The 20,083-nt window shown below is 50.3% G+C and overlaps 9 protein-coding genes across 9 annotated transcripts; 3 read left to right on the plus strand and 6 right to left on the minus strand.

Annotated features, from left to right (window-relative positions):
• Positions 1–371: 371 nt before the first annotated feature.
• Positions 372–2,213, minus strand: BGZ61DRAFT_347394 (periplasmic beta-glucosidase/beta-xylosidase; the record flags this gene model as incomplete). Its single annotated transcript, XM_046239967.1, has 1 exon — positions 372–2,213. One exon carries the CDS (start codon positions 2,211–2,213, stop codon positions 372–374), a length of 1,842 nt encoding a protein of 613 aa, XP_046107162.1.
• Positions 2,214–5,214: 3,001 nt separating this feature from the next.
• BGZ61DRAFT_347693 (phospholipase A2) lies at positions 5,215–5,900 on the plus strand (the record flags this gene model as incomplete). Its single annotated transcript, XM_046239997.1, has 2 exons — positions 5,215–5,555; positions 5,678–5,900. 2 exons carry the CDS (start codon positions 5,215–5,217, stop codon positions 5,898–5,900), a joined length of 564 nt encoding a protein of 187 aa, XP_046107163.1.
• Positions 5,869–8,681, minus strand: BGZ61DRAFT_387178 (fungal-specific transcription factor domain-containing protein). The gene is made up of 4 exons (XM_046242753.1): positions 8,341–8,681; positions 7,132–8,287; positions 6,620–7,077; positions 5,869–6,565 (listed from the first exon to the last, which is right to left on the minus strand). Exons 1-4 carry the CDS (start codon positions 8,589–8,591, stop codon positions 6,103–6,105), a joined length of 2,328 nt encoding a protein of 775 aa, XP_046107164.1. The 5' UTR covers positions 8,592–8,681; the 3' UTR covers positions 5,869–6,102.
• A 493-nt stretch (positions 8,682–9,174) lies between these two features.
• BGZ61DRAFT_492650 (general substrate transporter) lies at positions 9,175–10,793 on the minus strand (the record flags this gene model as incomplete). The annotated part of the gene is made up of 2 exons (XM_046250571.1): positions 9,175–10,574; positions 10,634–10,793. The coding sequence occupies 2 exons, from the start codon at positions 10,791–10,793 to the stop codon at positions 9,175–9,177; spliced, it is 1,560 nt and encodes a 519-aa protein (XP_046107165.1).
• Positions 10,794–11,777: 984 nt separating this feature from the next.
• BGZ61DRAFT_347715 (uncharacterized protein) lies at positions 11,778–12,667 on the minus strand (the record flags this gene model as incomplete). Its single annotated transcript, XM_046240000.1, has 2 exons — positions 11,778–12,437; positions 12,494–12,667. 2 exons carry the CDS (start codon positions 12,665–12,667, stop codon positions 11,778–11,780), a joined length of 834 nt encoding a protein of 277 aa, XP_046107166.1.
• Positions 12,668–12,880: 213 nt separating this feature from the next.
• Positions 12,881–13,983, minus strand: BGZ61DRAFT_516399 (P-loop containing nucleoside triphosphate hydrolase protein; the record flags this gene model as incomplete). Its single annotated transcript, XM_046252288.1, has 2 exons — positions 12,881–13,025; positions 13,337–13,983. 2 exons carry the CDS (start codon positions 13,981–13,983, stop codon positions 12,881–12,883), a joined length of 792 nt encoding a protein of 263 aa, XP_046107167.1.
• A 303-nt stretch (positions 13,984–14,286) lies between these two features.
• Positions 14,287–15,430, plus strand: BGZ61DRAFT_476207 (chaperonin 10-like protein; the record flags this gene model as incomplete). Its single annotated transcript, XM_046248779.1, has 2 exons — positions 14,287–14,298; positions 14,348–15,430. The coding sequence occupies 2 exons, from the start codon at positions 14,287–14,289 to the stop codon at positions 15,428–15,430; spliced, it is 1,095 nt and encodes a 364-aa protein (XP_046107168.1).
• A 717-nt stretch (positions 15,431–16,147) lies between these two features.
• On the plus strand, positions 16,148–17,060 carry BGZ61DRAFT_347402 (uncharacterized protein; the record flags this gene model as incomplete). Its single annotated transcript, XM_046239968.1, has 3 exons — positions 16,148–16,765; positions 16,818–16,968; positions 17,020–17,060. 3 exons carry the CDS (start codon positions 16,148–16,150, stop codon positions 17,058–17,060), a joined length of 810 nt encoding a protein of 269 aa, XP_046107169.1.
• An 88-nt stretch (positions 17,061–17,148) lies between these two features.
• Positions 17,149–19,274, minus strand: BGZ61DRAFT_448401 (putative MFS transporter). The gene is made up of 5 exons (XM_046245475.1): positions 18,703–19,274; positions 18,436–18,648; positions 18,214–18,370; positions 17,544–18,159; positions 17,149–17,488 (listed from the first exon to the last, which is right to left on the minus strand). Exons 1-5 carry the CDS (start codon positions 19,000–19,002, stop codon positions 17,260–17,262), a joined length of 1,515 nt encoding a protein of 504 aa, XP_046107170.1. The 5' UTR covers positions 19,003–19,274; the 3' UTR covers positions 17,149–17,259.
• Positions 19,275–20,083: the final 809 nt, after the last annotated feature.

Consider the following 20,083-nt stretch of genomic DNA (forward strand, 5'->3'; position numbering starts at 1 on the left):
TCCCCTACGTAAGACTGTTTCGCGAAATAAGTTCCCATATTGTTCTGATTACCCCCTCTTTGAGAGAACATAATATTGAATTCAGAGTGTTTCGGTGTGTATTTCACAATATTGAGGGCTTATCGAAAAGACTTAGTGCACACAAGCGTTACTGTGTTATTGCCGAACCTTCTGGTTTTAGATATAACACCTAGATACCTGCGAGTGCTGTGATTTCTTACTACTATACTTTTCGATCTGTATGAGAAGATTTAGGGGAGTCGTATCCAATGATATTGAAACAGGTTGCACTATCTGGAAGTTGTTCTACTAACTTCTGCCACATCCCTAAGAATATTTACGGTTTTTGTCAAGGAGAAGGGTGATCTTCATTACCCTGTTCTCTTTTGTGTCTGCCCACAAGCTTGCTTGTATTCTAGCCCATGACCGAAGCTAAATAGGGGATCCTCTGTATCGAATGGTACATCTTCTTTCGAAGACTCGACAGCAGCCATGGATCGAGGTAGGTCGAATGGCAACAGACCCTCAGGCTTCCACCCATCTATACCAAATACAATGTCAAGAAATGCATCGTGGCTACTCCCATAATTGCCTAAGAGAGCCGCAGCAGCATCTGCAATCTCAGGTACAGCGGCGGGACGATTGAACTTTATATCCACAACTGTCGGGACCGTAGAATAGATCTCTGCTTGGCGACTTTTCTCAGTGGCGTTGAACTCTATTGAGCCATTATTAATGCTGGCTGCCAGCCCTGATGCGGTTGTAGGTTTGAAGGGGGAGGCAAGTCGAAGGAAAGCATAGTCAGCTTCCTGAGGAGTATCCACAACCTTGAGATTCCGGCTCTTGAGAATCGATGGCTCAATACCCTCGATGTAAAAGCTTGCATTGAGAGCAGAGAGAGGCAGAGGGAGTAAATCATCTGGGTTGGTGAGGAGAGTGAAAGCACGGCGCTGCGTCTCGTTGCCCAGCCTGCTAAAATATTCGTTGCCAACCACTCTCTCTGCCACGTCAGGGTTGACAAAGGGGTTGTCGAAAAGTCCCAACTCGAACTTCTCCTTGATCAACTTGCGCACAGAGGTATTGATTCGTGCTTCGGATAGACTTCCTTGATTGACCAACTTGACGATCAGTTCAGGCTTTGTCTCGCCTCCAAATATATCACAGCCTGCCTCGATCGCACGACGAGTACGCTCTAATTCAGTCTGGTTTTCGAGTCCCCAGGCTCGAGTTGTGACAATGCCCCAGTCGGTGACGACGATTCCGTCAAAACCCAATTCCTCCTTCAAGAGACCAGATATGAGTGCCTTATTAAAAGCAAATGCAACTTCTTCCCACTTGGTGCCAACAGGACGTGAATAGTAAGGCATCATTTGGCGTGTCCCTGCGGCAATAGCAGCTTTAAATGGGATGAGGTGATGCTCAAAATTGTCGCCGGGATATATTTGATTCTTTCCCCACTCGAAATGTGAATCCTCGCCATTTTGCATTGGGCCGCCGCCGGGAAAGTGTTTTGTGGTTGTGATGACAGAATGAGGGCCGATTTTATCACCCTGAAACCCTTTGATGTACTCGACAACCAGGAGGCTTGTGAGATTGGCATCCTCACCCATGGTGCCTCCTGACCGGCCCCATCGGGGTTCTGTCATGAGGTCGATCATAGGATGCAGTGCCTGTCGGATGCCCACAGATACATACTCTTCGCGAGCTATCTCGGCAAACGTACGGGCAAGCTTAGGATCACGCAAGGCAGCAATCCCCAAAGGCTCCGTCCAGCGTGAGAACGAGGCACCAATGTTTGAAACTGCCGTGTCATCAGTCCAGCCGTGTTGTGGGTCGGAGGAGATGGTGATGGGAATGCCGAGTCCAGAATCAAGAGCTAATTGTTGCAGTTGGTTGTACCATGTGGCAACAGCATGTGCATCATTAACACCGCCGCTGAAGACGTAGTGGGTGATGTGCTTATCCGTCACGTTTGATTGAATATTCCCATCAAACGTGTTATTGACTAGCGAAGTTCGGGCATGGTACATTTGACCAGCCTTTTCTTCGAGGGTCATCCGAGACAGTAGATCGTCAACGCGGTCATCGATGCAGAGTGTGGAATTGCGGTAGGGGAGAATGTCACCACTCTGACTTCTGCGATTATACCCTCTGGGAGTACCTTGAACAAAGGGATTAACGAGGCCCGCAAAAGCCACCAGATACTTCCACATGATGTCGAAAAGCACTGGTACGTGATTCACTATGTAAGCAAAGATAAAGACGACTACAACTTCTAGTGCAGCGGGAGAACGGTCCAGCTTTTATAGAACAAGTTGGCACCACAATGTACCCTCGGCAGTTATTTGCCCAAAAGGCATATAGATATTCAAAAGCGCCATCGTCACCCGTTGTTTGGCGCTGTTTGGCAAGTGTTGGCGAAACGGCGGCTAATTTCGCCTTAGCAACAGCAATACATGGGGTGATGATGGACCACATCATCACGTTATCATTCGGGCCGAGCATAGGCTTATTTTCAAGCTTATGTAGGCCTAGTAGACACAATGGAGCGATGATACCCATTACGGCGAGATGTGCTTGCTGGTCTTCGCCTTGTGAACGACCTGACCCCGGTTCGCCTCATGCGGTCTTCAACCCGGGGGTCTAATATTGAGGGGCGACAAGAAGGTGGAGATGGTTCTTGCCCTTAAGTATTGGCTGGTCGAATAGGCATCATGAACTTGATCGGTCCGGTAGTTCTTGGCACTGTGGAGAGGACCCGGGTGATGACAACCGCGTGAAAAGAGGGTGCTTACCGTGGCGCCGCGTTGAGATGCATGGAAGCAAGGAGCGAATTAAACTAACTGGTGTTTAACCTACGAGGATCTTCCGTCACGATATGCGGGACTGGTTGACAAATGTTCGGCCCTTTTGAAGGATAATGGCGGGGATGTGGGGTTGAATGTGACAGAGGACGGGGAAGTCCACCTTCCTAGTCCGCCCACATGACGAGAAGTTTCGGGACCAGAGCGGGGTTTCTACAAAATTAATCTTGGCATATTATCGTTAAATGTCGGGGATCTTTTTGGATACGGGAATGAACCGTAACATACTTTGGCTACCCCTTGGCGCATCGGCATAACGGAGTGCATTGGGATGGGAGACAAATGTCCAGCACGCAACAACATGACCAAGGATATCGGGTAAGTCAAGCGGCATAAATCACATGTTTTTACTATTTTTCGAATTGAAGAAGCCCATCCACTCAAACATGGTGTTTTTCTCCCCTAAATGCTTTCTTTCATAGGTTTAGGTTGACTTAGGTATCAACTCATCACTACTGTGATCTGCTTCTAGGCGCAACCCTCATAATTTAAGTTAATCATCTTAACTAAGGAACTAAAAATAAAGACAATGGGAAGTTGGCTTTTTGTACCCCATCGAAGCGACATTGAAGATGCTGAGACGGCAGAAGCTCAAGAATGATTGTTCCATACGTCATATCCTCTTCAATGGCGCACCGGCCAGCTGGAAAGCGATGTCCTTAACATCAAAGAGGGGCTTACTTATCATTCCATATATCGTAGCTAATGTAGTAGCCGATGAATATAGAATCCAATGGCGTACTGAATCATGACATATTACGCGAGAGTTGGTGCCTATAAATTCTTGACACCACCGGCATGCATCATTCACAAGGAAATTCCTCATCTGTCATTCTCTATTCGCCCCACTTGTCACATTCTTTGGAAAGTCTAGATTCAATATTCCTTTAGTGTTTGTGGGGTTCCCCGGTGGCTGAAAAAAAAAGGTGGCCCCTTGCTTCAACTGTTGGGTAGGAATGAAAATAACTGAATTCACAACATGTGCCACTGGGTTATAAAACGCAGTCCTACACACCGAACTATCTGCAATCGTGTCATCAACAGCCAGAAACGACCACAGGAAATCTCACGAGTAGACTTCGGAGACCAGAAGAAGTTCATCATATTTATCGTTCGATTGAGCACGTTGCTCTGAACGACAGACAATATGCGTGTAATAATTGAGGAATTGTATCCAATTAATTATTTTTTGTCAATTAATTGATGCCTCTGGCAGTTCCTGCCGCAAATGTTACTTCTAGGCTGGCAAGGCCTGAGATCCGCGATCAGAAAGTAGCAGGAGAAGTGTCTGATGTTTGCCAATCGAGAAGCGCTGTGAAGTGCTATTTAGATATATGCACTAGTCACAGCTTGCGGGGTAGAAAACAAGTGCTTGACGGTGCCATACCCTTCATGTTGCTCGACTAATCGAATACGCTCCTCGGAACACCGCACCTGTTCGGGAAGAGAAATAGTAAACCTGGCCTAAATTTTGTAACCCACCAATCAACAATACGTTTCCCCTTCTTAGCGCTCCTCGGTCGGGTTTATAGACATGTGAAAGACGGCGTGCATTACAAGTGTGTGTTGCAGTGGAGGAGCTCGGTGCCCAACTGGGAAGGTTCCGCTGTTTCTCACTCAATTAGCAATCAAGACCACGCCGACACTTCTCTATTTCAGAAAACATCCCCGACTTTTTGGCCCAAGACATAATTAAGTTTGCCGCTTGCCATTTCCCCTGTAATCAATTACCTATCAGGCTGTCGGAGGGCCTAGTGTTACCGAGGCTTCCAAAAGATGCGCTTCACACGGCTCTAAGGAAGAGCTACGAGTGGTGGATTTCTGGGCTGATATAGAACCTTGGCTACATAATATGCGCGGAGGATCAGCCCAATATGGTTGCTCCGGTGAGAAAGACTCCACGTCTAATCCCACGTGCCGAGCAAGTGTTCGAATCAACGGACGCGCGTTCCTTCTTTCCCCGCTATGCCAGCACAAACTAGCCATCCTTTGTCGAGGATCCTAAATGGGCAATCATGCGATGGATATCCGGGCACCTCGAACACACCAATAACTCATTGCCATTACTGGAACGTGCTGTATTGGACCTGAACATCTTCCTGCGGGGTATTTAGCAAATGGCCAGGCATAGTGTGATCCCGTGGCCTCCACACCGAGAGATCATTGCTACTTCTGGTAGGTCGCAATGGACAACACGGCAGAACTGCCCGACTTGGCTAGGCTTGAAGATACAAGTTAGTGCTCTGCGACGATCGGTATTCTATAAGAATATACAAGCAGTCTCATTGCTCAACTTTTATTTCAGCACTCGATCATCCACCCAAGCATTAGATAATTGTACTATTGCAGAATGAAGTTCACTACACCCTTCGTCTTGCTCCTTTCGGGCGTCTCGGCTATTCCTACGAAGAGGAGCGAGGCTGGTCTTATGAGCCGTGCGACTATTCAAGAAACTACAGACGAACTTCTCTTCACTCTCACCCTGCCTCAGTTTACCGCCCGTCGCAATGCCCAAAACCCGTCCACTCTAGACTGGACATCTGATGGCTGCACCTCATCACCCGACAACCCGCTTGGGTTCCCCTTTGTGCCCGCATGCAACCGTCACGATTTTGGTTACAACAACTACCGAGCCCAGACTCGATTCACTGAGAGCGCTAAGCTGAAGATTGATAACAACTTCAAGACAGAGTAAGTTTTTACAATTGAGGAAGCGTTGTCTTCAATTTCATGTCCAACCTCAAGAATGGTCCAAGGAGTCATGTGAAACATCATATCCAGCGATAAAGTAACTAACGCAATTCGTCTCGCAGCCTTTACTACCAGTGCACATCCGTGACCCTCAGTTCCATCTGCAGGGCTCTAGCTGATGTCTACTATGCGGCGGTGAGGGCTTTTGGGGGTAGTGATGCCACGCCCGGCAAGAGGTCGACAGATGAGTTGGTCAAGATTTACGAGGAGAAGCTGGCCATTTACAATGATCTTGTGGCGGAGGCTCGGGCGAACGGTGATCTCCCACCACTTGACAGCAAGTGATTGAGACTGAAAAACTGTCTATGTGGCACATACTTAGCAAGGCCCTCAACTTATTTGAAGTGACGAGGTTAACTATCGTGGGATGGTGGGCCTTAAATGAGATATGAAATTAAATGAAGCTTTAGTACATTTCTTCAGTCATCTGGAGTTATGAAAAATGATCTGAGGACGAGTTTGGCAGCGTTTGGAAGCTTGCACTGTCTTAAGAATTTGGCCCCTCCCAACCATGATTGCTTTCCAACCGTAAAAAGTCCATCCACCCAGCATCGTCGCCCATGACAACATCTGCTACCTCCATAGGCGGCGCATTTGGCCACATCATACTAAAGACGTTGTTTATTTGCGTCTGGGGACTCTCCTCCACTGGCTCTGGTATCCATTGCTCCGGCCCTACCTGTTGCCCTGTGTTCTCGTTTCCTCCAACGGGATCTTGTTCTGTCGGAGCCAGAGGGACAGGTTGTTCGACCTGGTCATTATCGAGAAATCGCCCGGACAAATCGGATATAATTTGATAACATCGTGCTGAGCTGGCGTTGTTAGGCGCAAGTGCTGTTATGGTGTGCAGAGTGGTTGTGATTTGTGCCCGCCAATCTGATGCGTCGGAAGCTGAAGGCTGATTGCGAAGACAAATACAAGGTATAAGAGCTGCTTGGAAGAGGAAGTATCTGCGTGGTATTTTTGAGCATGTATCGTCGCACTCATAGAGGATAAATACTTACAAACCATACCATGCAGCAAGTCGATTGTGTTCATGGTGTGCCCAATACTCAGCAATCATGGTGATCGATGATTTTGCGTCGGCAAGACATCGATCGTACGCTTTCGAGTTCGCTTCGTCGGGATCAGCCCGACGCCTTAGCGCTCTGCGGATGACAAAGGGGCGATAAAGAATAATCCGCAGGTTACGCAACCTCCAAGACATGACAGCTTGACAGAGAGCGTAACGAGGTGGAACCAGGGTCTGTTCTTTGAAATATGCTGGGATTGCAGCTTGCCAAGTTTCAATCAGCGTAGAATCCATCCGGAGTAACTCGTCGGCAGAAGGAAATGGTTTCGAAATAATTCGTTCGTAGCATTCACGTGTTGCGATATGAAAACGTGCTTGTGTGGCGACAGCAGTATATGGCGTGATCTGGTTGCTTTCCGTTGGGTAAGAAGTAGACGCAGCTGTTAGGTCCTAACAGCTCGTAAGTATAAAGATGGGAATTTCGGAACCTACTTCACTACATACCTTGTCATTCACATTGAGTGGAAATGAGACTTCGACTCCTTTATATGGCCATACGTCTGGACGACTGAAGGTGATGGTTGCACCAACATCAAAAACACACAAAGACCACCATACCCGTCGCCGAATCTCCATATTTAGCGGAGAGATATTCCAGCCCTGGAACTCCTTGTGAAGACCCAGACCCATCGCCATTCGCACGGCTAGTCCGAGATAGTTGTACCCCGAGTTTGGTTTGTCCCGTTTTTGTTGATAGTTCGACGCCAGTGTCAATGCCTGCACCAAGGCCAAGTTTCCGACCTCGAGGAAGTCAAAGCTAAGAATCGAGCTAGCCTGTTTGAATAATGCCATGTCCAGCGTTTCAATTGATGAAGTTGAAGAGGCCCATACGCCGATGGCGGCGACGATGTATGCCAGGACGGTCCAACACGCCCCGTTGGGTCGAGGTATGACCTCGCTATATTGGGCGCGGAACGTTGGCTCGTGAATGATTGGGTAACTAACGTGATACAGCCGAAAGTATGCGTCGATCATGGACTCAGAAACATGGCGGTTCGGGTTAGGCTGTGGTATCATTGGGTAAATCGAGGAGGCTGTCTGCTGCGTTCTGGACAACCGACGACGTGACTTGGGCTCAAGAAGACGCAATAGCGCGGCACCTGAAGCAACTCCAAGATAACCTGACTCGCCCTCATTGACGGTTAAGGATGCCATGCCATCGGAAATTGGACTGTCCTCTTCTGTAGGCTCTGCGACAGCGTCTGGGGACAATCCGTGAACTTGGACGGACGTCTTCTCACACCACTCAAAGTTATCAATGGGCGGGCCTTCCAACATCCTCTGATGGTCCACGTTTGATGGGTTGGGGTCTTGAACACTATCGGCTGAGCCAGAAAGATGCAAGCCAGACTGAGCTGATGCACTCATATCAGACGTGGAAGAGATAGGCTCGGCATCGTCAGCCCCTGGTGGTTCCGCCGCCTGAGGGGTGCTTGAGAAGTTGAATGGCTGATCAGGTGGTTGCTGGGGTTGGCTGGTAGCTGTTGCAACCGGGTTATTCACTCGCTCCCACGTCCTCATATTAGATGGCACCAGGGTACGCATCTGCTGAACCAGGGCCTCTGCTCGTTCCAGACGCGTCTCTACCTCCGTCAGATGTCTTGCCCCGTCAGTTTGAGCCCTAGTCAGAGAGAAAGAACGGATTCCACATACTTCCGCGTCAATGGCGTTCGTGCGTGCTTTTCATACAGGCAATGCCTTCGGTATCTGATGCACATGTTACATGTTGGGAGAGACCGGTTACAACGGGCCTTTCTCCTCCGGCACTCCTTACAAGCCTGGTCCGATAAACCGATGAAAGTCGCATCCTGCGGGGGCTCACCATCACTAAATGCGGTCGAAACGGAGGCGTTGGGCCGGGCTGGATCAGCACCGGGTATAAAATCTGCCGAAAGTGATTCCATGGCAACGAACTTTCATCTGGGCAGAGAGTTTGAACGTTGTCAACTCATCGACGAGAGGGAGAGATATTTAGGGTTGTCTCTTCATGAGGCCGTCGGGCGGCGAGGTGTGGGGAGCAATCCCCGGCCGGGGGTTAGCTCGACGAAGAATAGCATGACTAATTTAGTACGTCAACGAGGTCCCCACAAAGCAAGCACGGTGAGACCTGGAGAAATACTTGGCTTGATTCCGAGCCACATCGTGTGACCGAGGATCGGAGGCTGATGGCACGAGACACAATTAAGAACCCGGTAAGCGCTTACCTCCTTTTATCGGTTCCTTCGATTTGAGTAAACACAAGGAAGTGGTTTAGACACTGTTTACTGAAACATTGCAGTTAGATGGCTAACCTTTACTCCGATTGTTACGCTGCGGGCGGTGACAATGCGTCGGGCCATGCCAATCGCTGAGATGGCTAAAGCGAGCAATGTTTCAAGACAGTTTCTTCAACATAATTATCAAGGAATATACAAAATCATTTAATACGAATAAAAGGGTAAGAATAAAACTGCCTCCATGCGCAAACCCGTGTACACGCACCTTCCCTCAGACTGTCTCCAAATGGCTCGCAGAATCAGTCACCTCCTTGGGGCCTTTTCCATTTGTACCTCCAACCTTGGTCTGATGGAGAGCTTCATCACCGTCGAAAATCCTGGAAATCTCCTCCAGACTGTATCCCTTGGTCTCCGGGAAGAGGAAATAGGTGATCGCAAGGAAGACCACGAGCAAGACGCAGAACACAATGTAGTATTTCCATCCAATGTTTTCAAGGCCAATAGGATTCGCAAATGCCGCAATAATCAGCGATCCATAGATGGCAAACAACTCGAGAGCGATGCCCTTTGATCGAAGGTAGTATGGGAAGATCTCTGTGGGATAGCCAAATAATAGCGGTGTCCAGGCGATATCGTAATGGAAGAAGAAGACGAAGAGGCACACGACAACGACAATTCCTGCGGACTTATTCCCAGTATCCGAGTTGATCGCCGAGCAAGCTGTCCATACCACATAGGAAACGAGCATACCAACACCAGACCACAAGAATAGAGTTCGGCGACCTAGTCGATCGACCAGGAACGCGGCGCTGAGCGCAGCACCAAAGTTGAAGATTTGGAGTAACCCGTTGATGAGCGTCTGGTCGAAGGTATCTTTAATTCCAACAGTGTCGAGTACGAGTGTTAGGTAGTACGAAACGACGCCTATTCCATTCCATTGAGCCATCGCACCAGTGCAGACGGCGATGAGAGTACGCTTCCGGTTTCCAGGGGTGCTGACAAGGGCTAACCAGCCCGTGCTCTTGGCCGCCTTCTCATGTTGAATGGTTTCAACAATTTCGGATAGCTCGTGACGCACAAGGGGGCTGTTCTCTGTTTCTGGATCATGATACTTGGTGAGGATGGCAGCAGCCTCCTGGGTGCGATCCTGGGCAACCAGCCAGCGGGGAGACTCAGGGAGTTGCCAGTAAAATATGAATTGGATGATAGGAAAGAGAGCCTGGAGAGCGGAGGGGACTCTCCAAGAAACAGCGCTCTGGTGATTTTGGGTTCCAAACGTCGTCCAAGAAGCTAAAATTGCTCCTAAGTAGTAGAAGGTCCAAAACGCAGATGTATATTTGCCTCGATGGGTCGGATATGCAAGCTCTGCAATCAGCATCGGGCTTGGCTGTACAACAAACATGCCGCCGAAGCCGACAATGATTCGAGATACGACAAACATGGCGTAGTTGACTGAAGCAGCTTGGATGATGGAAGCAATGGTGATGAGGATAATTCCGCCCAGCAGGACTGGCTTTCGGCCGAACTTGTCGGAGAGGGTACCGACGAACGGGAGGGCGAGGACGGATCCAATGGACTGGGCGGCGTTGACGAGTCCAAGCATCTCGCCTGCAGGGTTGCCAAAGTATTCTCGCCATTGATGAAGAGACTGTAGGCCGTTCATCAAGGAGCCTATAGAGAGTGGTGAGTCGATGGCTTTACGTAGGTTTTTAAACAATTTGACGACCTACCATCATAGCCAGAGACGGAGCTTGACAATAAGGGAATGAGAAGCAGGAGATTTAAGCGAATCAAGTGAGGTTTCTGGAACCAATACTTGTTGGTGTGTGGCAAAACCCCCGCCAAGGCGGTGCCGACAATCTTTGCGTCTCGTTCTACCTGAGATGCCATGGTAGGGCAACGCGACGAATATCAGTTACACAATCCAAGGCGTGAAGCCAAGCAGTGGTCTCAAGATAATAATGGTGGATGTCTGAAGAGGTGGAGTTGAAAGCCGCATGAAGCTGGAACGAGTGATGGATATATATAGATGGATATACATGCAGATATATCAACGCGTCAGCCCAGATTCATAGGTTCCAGCCAGAACTTCCGATATGAACTTGACCCCCGGATCGCCTGCATGCCGGAACCTGGAGAACGACGCCACTAGCTGTGGGGATTTCGCGGGGAAGTCGGGGCCATGGAGAGGATGGAGAGGCATTCAGACGTCTCCCCGCAGGCGGAGTGGGGCGTCCGGGTGAGGGTGACAGTCAACCCGCCAGCTGACTGGCCGAGCAACAGCTCATGACTCGAGATGGCATGGAACGGACAGCTCTGGCAGCCTGGAGATGGTTTCCAGGGCACCGGGTGAATTGAAGCGCGACCCCGTTTTATCGTCATTCGGACCCACGCATTGTGCCAATGGTCAGCTCCTAACGAGCATGCTGAGAATGAACATCCCTGTCTTCTCTTCTCTCCTCCGGCCCCGGACCTCCTCGAGACTTGCGCTCCGTCACCGCCAGGCTCTGTCTCACGACCTTGGGCAACAGTCAACCTTGGAGTAACTAATCATCCATGTCCCTGCCCGAGATGGGGTGTGAGGTCCACCAAGTGCGGCCCCAGCCAAGCCAAGATGGGTGGCAATACACATCCCAAAATGTGGAAATGGTAGATGAAACGGCAATGAGCATTCATTTATGCGGTGTCTGGTACTGTTGTGCTTGTGGTGACATGCCCCAACAGAGTGCTGGCTCCCAGGGGAGTTCGACCACCCAGCGACTAGACCGGACTCGAGCGTGCAACCACACCACACCACGATCAGGAGAGGGTTGGGTTACAAAACTAAAGAAAACATGAGAACTTGTTTTTCTATTGTGAAATCTCAGCAAACATCTACCGGGCAGTATAGCCTCCATCGACGATAAAGTCCGCTCCCGTCGTATATGAGCTCGCATCGCTAGCAAGGTACAGGTAAACTCCCCTCAACTCTCTCGGGTCGGCGTCTCTCATCATAGGCGTCAAGCTGAACCACTCCTCCTTCATCTCAAATGGACAATCTCCCGAAATGGCCGTGTCAATGTACCCAGGGCTAACCGAGTTGATGCGACCACCCCATTTCGCCCACTCGACTGACAGACTCTTGGCCAGATGAATGCAACCAGCCTTGCAGGCATTATAGCAGCTCTGCTCCTGAGGCACATTGGCGGCATGGCCGCTCATGCTTGCGGTGATGATGCCAACGCCGCGCTTCTGCTCTCGGAAAACAAGACCGGCGGCGCGCATACAATAGTAAGCACCATCAAAATCAGTAGCCCGGACATTGTCCCAGTCCTCCACCTTGTCATCAAGACCTCCAGCCTTGGTGGGGATGCCGGCGTTGGCAATCATTACGTCTAGCTGGCCAAAATCCTTGACGACTTGAGCAACAGTCGCCTCGACCTCTGCATATTTTCGAACGTCCACCTGGTAGGTTTCAACCTTGACGCCAAAGTCTTGAGAGATTTTGTTTTGCATCTTCTGGTGGGCTGTGGAGCTGTGATACCACAGCGCAAGCTATCAGAATGAGTCAGTACATACATCAGAAGGAGCAGGATAAGCCGGCTGCCTACGTTCGCGCCAGCCTCAGCCAAACCACGCGCAATCTCGTACCCAATGCCTCCACATCCTCCGGTAATAATCACAGTACGGCCGTCTAATCTGAATGATTTGAACAGGCTGTCTTCGACAGGGGGGTTGGGTTTGCGAATAGACTGCCGTCCGTTGGCTCCGTTTATAGCTGACATGGTGACTGGGAATGAGAAATAGAAGATACTTAGAGCCTTGTTAGATTATTCCAAAGCAATAAATTTTCAAAGCTGTGAAATAAATAGTGAATGAGCTACCGGTGCCTTGAACCCCGGAGAGTGTCCAGCAGGCTTCAAATAATGCCGAATTAATTCATGGCCCAGCTTACAAAAGACGGGGACCGTGCTCCGTCAGAGCCAGGGTGAACTTAATTACAGAAATAGTTGGGTCAGAGTGGCCGTGTGGCGTGACGGCTCTACGGGGGTTGTGTCGTTCCGATGCTCCACGTTAGGGTGATTGTCGCCCTCCCTTCGTAGACTTTCCGTAGGGGTTGGAGAGGGAGGACCGCATACTAGACTATACGGTTTTAGACTTCCATCTTGTACCTTAATCTAGTGAGCAAGTACACGTCATCGGAAATGGTGAATGAACCACATGCATAACAATATGGTGATGGTTCATCTTGTTGAGAAAGCGACAAGGTTATAGGGGCAAGTGGACAAAATTTACAGATTTGGCGCGATGGCTCAGTGCAGTCATTCGGTTGCGACCTCGGGTGTAAGTTGGGCTGGACTGTTCATCAGACATCAGGCTGAGCCTGATGACATGGCTGGCCTTAATCGAGACTGAGGTTTCGCTCTTCAACGCTCTCTATCAACACATCGTACCGTCCTTCGCTATGCTTCATAACATATTCCCCATTGACCAAATCGTTCTCGTTAGCCCTCTTGAGGGCTTTCTCCATTGTGTCCTCAATCCCAGATTTGAGATGTCGTTCCGCAACTCTGGACCGCGCAAGCAATGTATCAACCTTGATCAACCAGCACTCATCCACAATGCTGGCGATTCCATCCCACGGTTCTTCATCCGAAAGGAGGTAGTTGCCCTCCAGTATGCAAACTTGCACATGTGGCCCTACCGTCAGACCATCAGGTACTGGGTCCTTGACTGCGTGGTCAAAAGTTGGCGCAGTAACCGAGTACTTCCCGGCCCCATCGCGGAGCCGTTGGACTAGTTTTGCCGCAGCAGCGCCGTCGAAGGTCCAGGGTGCGCCCCTGCGGGCGAGTGCTTCCGTTGCATTGGGAAGCGATCGGAGTGTGGCTCGGGAGAAGTGGAAACCATCTACCGAAACGGCCACAACGGAGGGACCAGAGGGCATGGATGCCACTTGGTGAACCACTTGCGCAGCGATTGTCGATTTTCCGGATCCTGGTGGGCCGGCCAGGGCGATAAGAAGCCGGTTTTGGCCCTCTGACTCCTTGAGGGCGAATCGGCGTATGATTCGCTGGGAAAGTGAATGGTAAGTGGCGTCCATTGCGATTCTAGTTTTCTGATTTTACCAGCCAAAGCAATTGCCGTCCTAGCCAGATCCTTTGCTTGCATATATTCCCATCGGGATTGTATCTTTTGTGGTCGAGGGTGACCATTTCAGAGGCATGCGGAGCTCTGTCACCCTGGACGAAGATTCCCCGCAGCAGGCTTGTCTGACGAGGGCAGTATAGAACAGAGAGGCTTTGAGAACCCAATCACCCCGATTTCCATTATTAAGATCTTGGACAATCTCATATTACCCAGCTTCATATCTGCATCCATCAAGGTATCCAACAAACTAGTCACCATGACGGAAGTAGTAAGTAGCCGCTGCGTTCCATCTCCTCCTCTCATCTAACATTGCCAAGAATCCCGCCTTCGTTCTCCAATCCATCAAGAAGGTCTCTTTCGAGAACCGTCAGGTGTCACCCCTCAAGGATGAGCACGACGTTCGTGTCCATGTCCAGCAAACGGGTATATGCGGCAGTGACGTGCACTACTGGCAACGCGGTCGCATCGGAGATTTCATCCTCGAGAGCCCCATTATTCTCGGACACGAGAGCGCAGGTGTCATCGTCGAGGTTGGCAGCAAGGTGAAGAATGTCAAGGTTGGCGACCGTGTTGCCATCGAGCCAGGTGTACCCTGCAGGCGATGCGACTTCTGTCGGGTTGGCTCGTACAACCTCTGCCCAGACACTGTTTTCGCCGCGACGCCCCCTCACGATGGCACTCTTCAGAAGTACTATACTGTTTCTTCTGACTATGTGTATCCGATTTCCGACCAGATGACTGCCGAGGATGGCGCGCTGGTCGAACCCGTCGCTGTCGCCGTTCAGATCGTCAGAGTGGGGGACCTGAGAGCCGGCCAGTCTGTCCTCGTCTTTGGCTGCGGCCCTATCGGTGTGCTCTGCCAGGCCGTTGCCAAAGCCTCTGGCGCCAGCACGGTCATTGGTGTCGACATATCCGAGTCCCGCGCCCAGTTCGCGCGAGGATTCGGTGCCGACGGCGTCTACGTATCGAAGACCAAGGCCGAGGAGGGCGTCGATCCTGTGGATGCCGCCCGGGCATTGGGTGAGAGAATAGTGGCCGAATTTGGTCTCGGCGAGGGTGCGGACGTGGTTTTGGAGTGCACTGGTGCTGAACAGTGTATCCAAGCCGGTATCTTCGCAGCAAAGAAGGGTGGCACTTATGTGCAAGCTGGAATGGGGAAGGAGAATGTTGTCTTTCCCATTACCACGGCATGCATCCGTGCATTGACCGTCAAGGGTTCCATTCGTTACTCGACCGGTTGTTATCCTCAGGCTATCCGGTTCATTGCGAGTGGCAAGATTCAGCCCAGTAAGCTCATTACGCATCGATTCAAATTTGAGCAGGCTGAGGAGGCCTTTGAACTGGTTCGACTGGGCCAGGAAAACACTCTCAAGGTTATTATTGAGGGTGTCCAAAAGTAGAGCAGGAATAAGATAGAAAAACACAAGTTCATATTAAATCGTTCACAATATCGATTATGTTCCAAACCGCACGCTCGTTCAAGGAAGAGTACGTTTGCGATGCATGACGCTACGCCTTCTTGACTTCAACCAATTCCGTCATCCATAAGAAAAGTCGCATATTGTCGCTGAAAAATAAACTGGAAACTCATTGCTTTGTGAATATTGTCCGATGTATAAGCTAGAGTAGCGGTAACTGCACTAGTTTGCTTGTCTTCTGGTAATTGGATTCAGAGTATCAATCCCACGGAGCCCTTTTCTGGTTCTGAGAAAGGGAAATTCCCATCACTATTCCCAATTTAGTGTTGATGATAGCTAAAATTTAAAACACTGCAAAGAATGGGACGCACGGCGGACATAGTCAACTCGCATAATAGGGCCAAGCTGGTGTAAGCCGGTCCTCAGCAGCGGAGGTCGACAGTCACCCTAACCCCGCAGTGCCACCAAAATCCCCTCCAACGGTTCGTCATGGTCCTACCGGTCAGCGGAGAGGGTCGGCCGGGGAGGGGCAAAGAGTGTATGTTCGACAACTGGGACTCTTCAGGATAGAGATGATACTAATATTGAGATCGCTATCTGCTCTAAATCGTCACAGCTTCAACCATTTCGACTGGTGTCAACTCTACAACAACACAAACACAAACACTAACCCATTTCTCATTTCTTCATTTCGGCAAAATGGTTCTCGCTTCGCATCCCAATCCCACGGCTCCTGTGCTCTCGCATTTCTCGCTTGAAGGCAAGACCGCGCTCGTTACCGGTGCCTCCCGCGGCATTGGGCTGCAGGTTGCAACTGGTCTCCTTGAGGCCGGTGCTTCAGTTGCAATCACCTATTCCTCTACTCCTCTCGACGAGATCTCTTCTCTTGTTGCCTCCCTCTCCTCTGCAAATCCCGGTCGCGTTGTCAAGGCTTACAAGTGCAATGTAACTGACAGAGCGGCCGTGATTGCAGTCATTGAGACTGCTGCAAAGGAGCTCGGGGGCTTGGACATTGTGGTTGCGAATGCAGGGATTGCAGATCACATCCCAGCTGAGGATTACCCGGAAGACAAGTTCCGCAACATCCTCGACGTCAACTTCAATGGTGCCTTCTGGACAGCACAAGCTGCTGCGAACGTTATGAAGGGTAATAAGACCCGGGGCAGCATCATATTCACAGCCAGTGTGAGCGCCATCCTGGTGAATGTTCCTCAAACTCAGGCCGCGTACAACGCCAGCAAAGCAGCCGTGGTGCATCTAGCAAAGAGTTTGGCAGTCGAGTGGACTTCCTTTGCAAGGGTTAATTGTGTTTCGCCCGTGAGTAGTAGGCCTGTTCAGCTATTTTGGATGATCTTCTAACGACCGACAGGGTTTTATCGCGACAGACATGCTAGAAGTTCACCCAAAGGAATGGAGAGATAGGTGGTTCACTATGATTCCAGGAGCAAGGTTGTGTGAGCCGGCAGAGTTGAAGGGATCCTACGTCTACTTGGCGAGTGATGCTAGTAGCTACATGACTGGTAAAGAAACGAAGCCGCATCCAAAGAGGTAATGCTAACCTGCAATCTTAGGCGCAAATTTGGTCATTGATGGCGGATATACTTTACCATAAGCGAAAGTACAGTAGTGGCTTAAGTGAGCCGTCGGTTTGCTTCATGGATTGTGAGGACTTCACCTTTACGTTAGCACTCGAAGATGACCCATAACACAAAAAATCACATTCTAATCCATGTTTTGTCATAATAAGTGTGACTATATACAACCTCCATATGTCCCGCTCTATCAAATTTTATTGCACGTCATCAAACGCCTCACAGGTACCATCTGTACGAAGGGCTCTCAGGTCCTGACGCGAGGAGTTCAGTGGGGATATCCTTTGCTTTCACCTTGACACCCTCCTTCGCATCTCGGCTTCTATTATCACGGACCATCCACAGGCCCAGAAGCATTGTGCAAACGCAGCCCGTTGCACCGAATGAAGCGGTCGTAATAAGTGCAGGCAGATACTTGGGGGCATCCTTCTCTTGGAAAATGTTCGACCTACGCCAGGAGTTAGTTTATGAACCTTAAAGACAAGAATCAAGTCTGGACTTACGCTACTAGGCCCATGACATTCGCTGTTGGGACAGCAACGGTGGTAAGCATCATTCGTCGGTTCTCGTTGGCAATGTTGTTGTTGTACCACACATCCAGTAGGACCGAGGGGGCTGATGTTCCCCAAGTCATCATAAAGCAGGCGAAGTAGGCAACGTGCAACTGTGTCTCGACGTTGACGCAAGCATAAATGATGAAGCCAGTCAAGGTGAACGCGAAACCCAGAGCCACGAATGGGGATCGCAGTCGCGTGAAATCGGAAACGAATCCAAGGATAAGAAGCATGGCGGCGCCGGTAATGTTGGGTGCCACGGTGTACAGGTTGGTCTTGATGGTGCTATATCCGAGGCGCTTCACAATGACGGGCAGGTAAAGCTGCACGGCCTGCAGCGGAACACCGAGGCAGACCTGAATCAGGAGAATTGCCCAAGAGGTCGGGTGCTTGAAAATCTGGGCGGCCTCACGCAGGTTGAACTCCTCGCCAACGATGGAAGACGAGTCCATCTGCAGTCGATAATGCGCGAGCTCCTTCTCTTCGGATGTGAGAAAGCTCGCGGTGGCACCGTTGAATGGCAAATACCAGAAAGCAAAACAAGCCACAATCAAAGTACCGGAGCCTAAGGGAATAATCAGTCAGCTTGTGTCATAGCCACTGCTTCGATTCTGCTTACCTTCCACAATGAAGAGGTACTTCCAAGGGGGCAACGCGCCGCCTTCGATTTGGAAAGTGCCGAAGGCAAGAAGACCAGAGAAAGCGCTTGCGATGCCGGATCCTGCGTAGAAAATTGCGAGTCTCCGAGCAAGTTCACCTCGTCGGTAAAAGGTTGTCTAGTCGATCGGTCAGTTTCCCATTGTCCCAGATCGGCGACGGAAAGCTTTTCATTTTTACACACCTGGTAGTAAATGACTAGAGGGAAAAAGGCACTCTCTGACATTCCCAAAAACCAACGCAGAGCAAACAACCCAGAAAAGTTGTGCGCAGCCGCGGTAAGCAAAGTCATTGATCCGAAGACCATCATCATACAAGGCAGAATTCGAGAAGGGCCAAACTTCTTGCCGAGAAGTCCTAGAAAAGGAGCGGCCAAGACGTAAGGAATGAAGAAGACCTTTCATTGAACGTCAATATCCAGTGCGAAGTGTGGCAGGATTAAAATTCTTACCGAAAGCAGGATGTTGTACTGATTGCCCACGAGTCCAAGGTCGTCAACGAGACCGGCCGTCTTCGCATTTCCCATGTTGCTTTTGTCGAGACTGTTGAACAAATACATGACAGCCAGCAAAGGCAGAATCCGAAGATCAAATTTCCAGACAATTCGTCGTTCCGCCTCGGGGTCGATGCTCTGAGAAGCAGAAATGTTGGCGATCTCTCCCTTCTCGGGCGCTGTGTCGTCAACATCTGAGAGTCGTGGTTGGGCCTTGTCTTCGGCCTCGACCGAGGCGCGTTCGGTTGGTTGGTGCATCTTGGTATTGGAAATCCAGGTTGTCTCGAAGCTCTCTACTTGGGTAGCCAGTCTCTCTCCTCCTTCAATGTGGGAGTCTCGCGACACTTATACGCGCAGTTAAAAGTCGTGTTGAGCCTACATACGGTACCCGAGGAGTCGCCGAATCCCCCATTCCGAACTGGGAAGCGTGCATCGTACGTATGCATGCTGGGACGATCAACCCATCGGCGGCGCCGTCGAGATAAGCCACGAAAAAAATCGACAACTAGTTAGTGGAAGGGATAATAGACATTGCGCCGGTATATGACGGTCGCTAAATCAGAGCCCGAAGACAGCGAATAGGCGGTTTCAAATGCTGGCTAAAGCCTCTTCCGTGCGATAAGATTATGATACGACAGAATTTAATCGCCGGCGGCAGCCTTAGTCATAATTACCCAGATAAGCACAGACATCCCCACACACAAACAGCGTTCTCCATGGCTGTTGCCGATCTCTGCTGATAGCCGGCGGCCTTTATTACTAACGAGCTTGACCGACTCAGTCCCTGCTAAGGCGCGAACGCAGAAAGCTTCGAAGGTTACATCGAGATAGCACAAGGTTTTTCGTAACCGCGCCGCAGGGCAGGAAGAATTTTTCGTCATCGGATGACCACTCGCCAGAGACGGTCGGGCACTAATGAGAGATGAGAAAGAGCAGCGGACAAGAATAGGCGGCGCAAGATTTGATGATTGGTTCGCTACTATCGGTTCCCGGTGGCTTTCCGTTCTAATTAATTAATCGCTGACGCCACCATCGTTTCTTTCTGGCGCATTTCCCCTCCTCCTTCTCTTTCTGCTTCTCTTTTCCTTCTGGGGGCCCCAGATTTGATTACCGGGGGGGCACCGGGGATTGGATGGGGGAATGCGGGCAAGCCGATCGGAACAGGGGTGTCGATGATGCCCAAGTCCAAGTCTCAAGGAACACTCCAGCAAACCCATTCCGTAGCGTAATTGTTAGTCGTGAGAGGGAGAACAGGTACAGCAGGCAGTATCCAAACTACACAGTTCTGCTAAGGGCTTATGCGAATAGGGTCTCAGCGCCCTAGCCCGCGACGCCTCCT

The sequence above is a fragment of the Ilyonectria robusta genome (genome assembly GCF_021365365.1).
Source record: "Ilyonectria robusta strain PMI_751 chromosome Unknown BGZ61scaffold_6, whole genome shotgun sequence".
In the NCBI taxonomy this organism is placed as follows: Eukaryota; Fungi; Ascomycota; class Sordariomycetes; order Hypocreales; family Nectriaceae; genus Ilyonectria; species Ilyonectria robusta.

Excerpts from the sequence above, each read along its gene's own strand:
- BGZ61DRAFT_387178 (XM_046242753.1), bottom strand. The coding sequence starts at position 8,591 with ATGGAATCACTTTCGGCAGATTTTATACCCGGTGCTGATCCAGCCCGG. Across the intron at positions 8,288-8,340 it reads CGAACGCCATTGACGCGGAA|ACATCTGACGGAGGTAGAGA; the intron begins GTATGTGGAATC and ends TGACGGGGCAAG. Across the intron at positions 7,078-7,131 it reads CACTCAATGTGAATGACAAG|GACCTAACAGCTGCGTCTAC; the intron begins GTATGTAGTGAA and ends ACGAGCTGTTAG.
- BGZ61DRAFT_448401 (XM_046245475.1), bottom strand. The coding sequence starts at position 19,002 with ATGCACCAACCAACCGAACGCGCCTCGGTCGAGGCCGAAGACAAGGCC. Across the intron at positions 18,160-18,213 it reads GTACCTCTTCATTGTGGAAG|GCTCCGGTACTTTGATTGTG; the intron begins GTAAGCAGAATC and ends TTATTCCCTTAG. Across the intron at positions 17,489-17,543 it reads AATGTCATGGGCCTAGTAGC|GTCGAACATTTTCCAAGAGA; the intron begins GTAAGTCCAGAC and ends CTCCTGGCGTAG.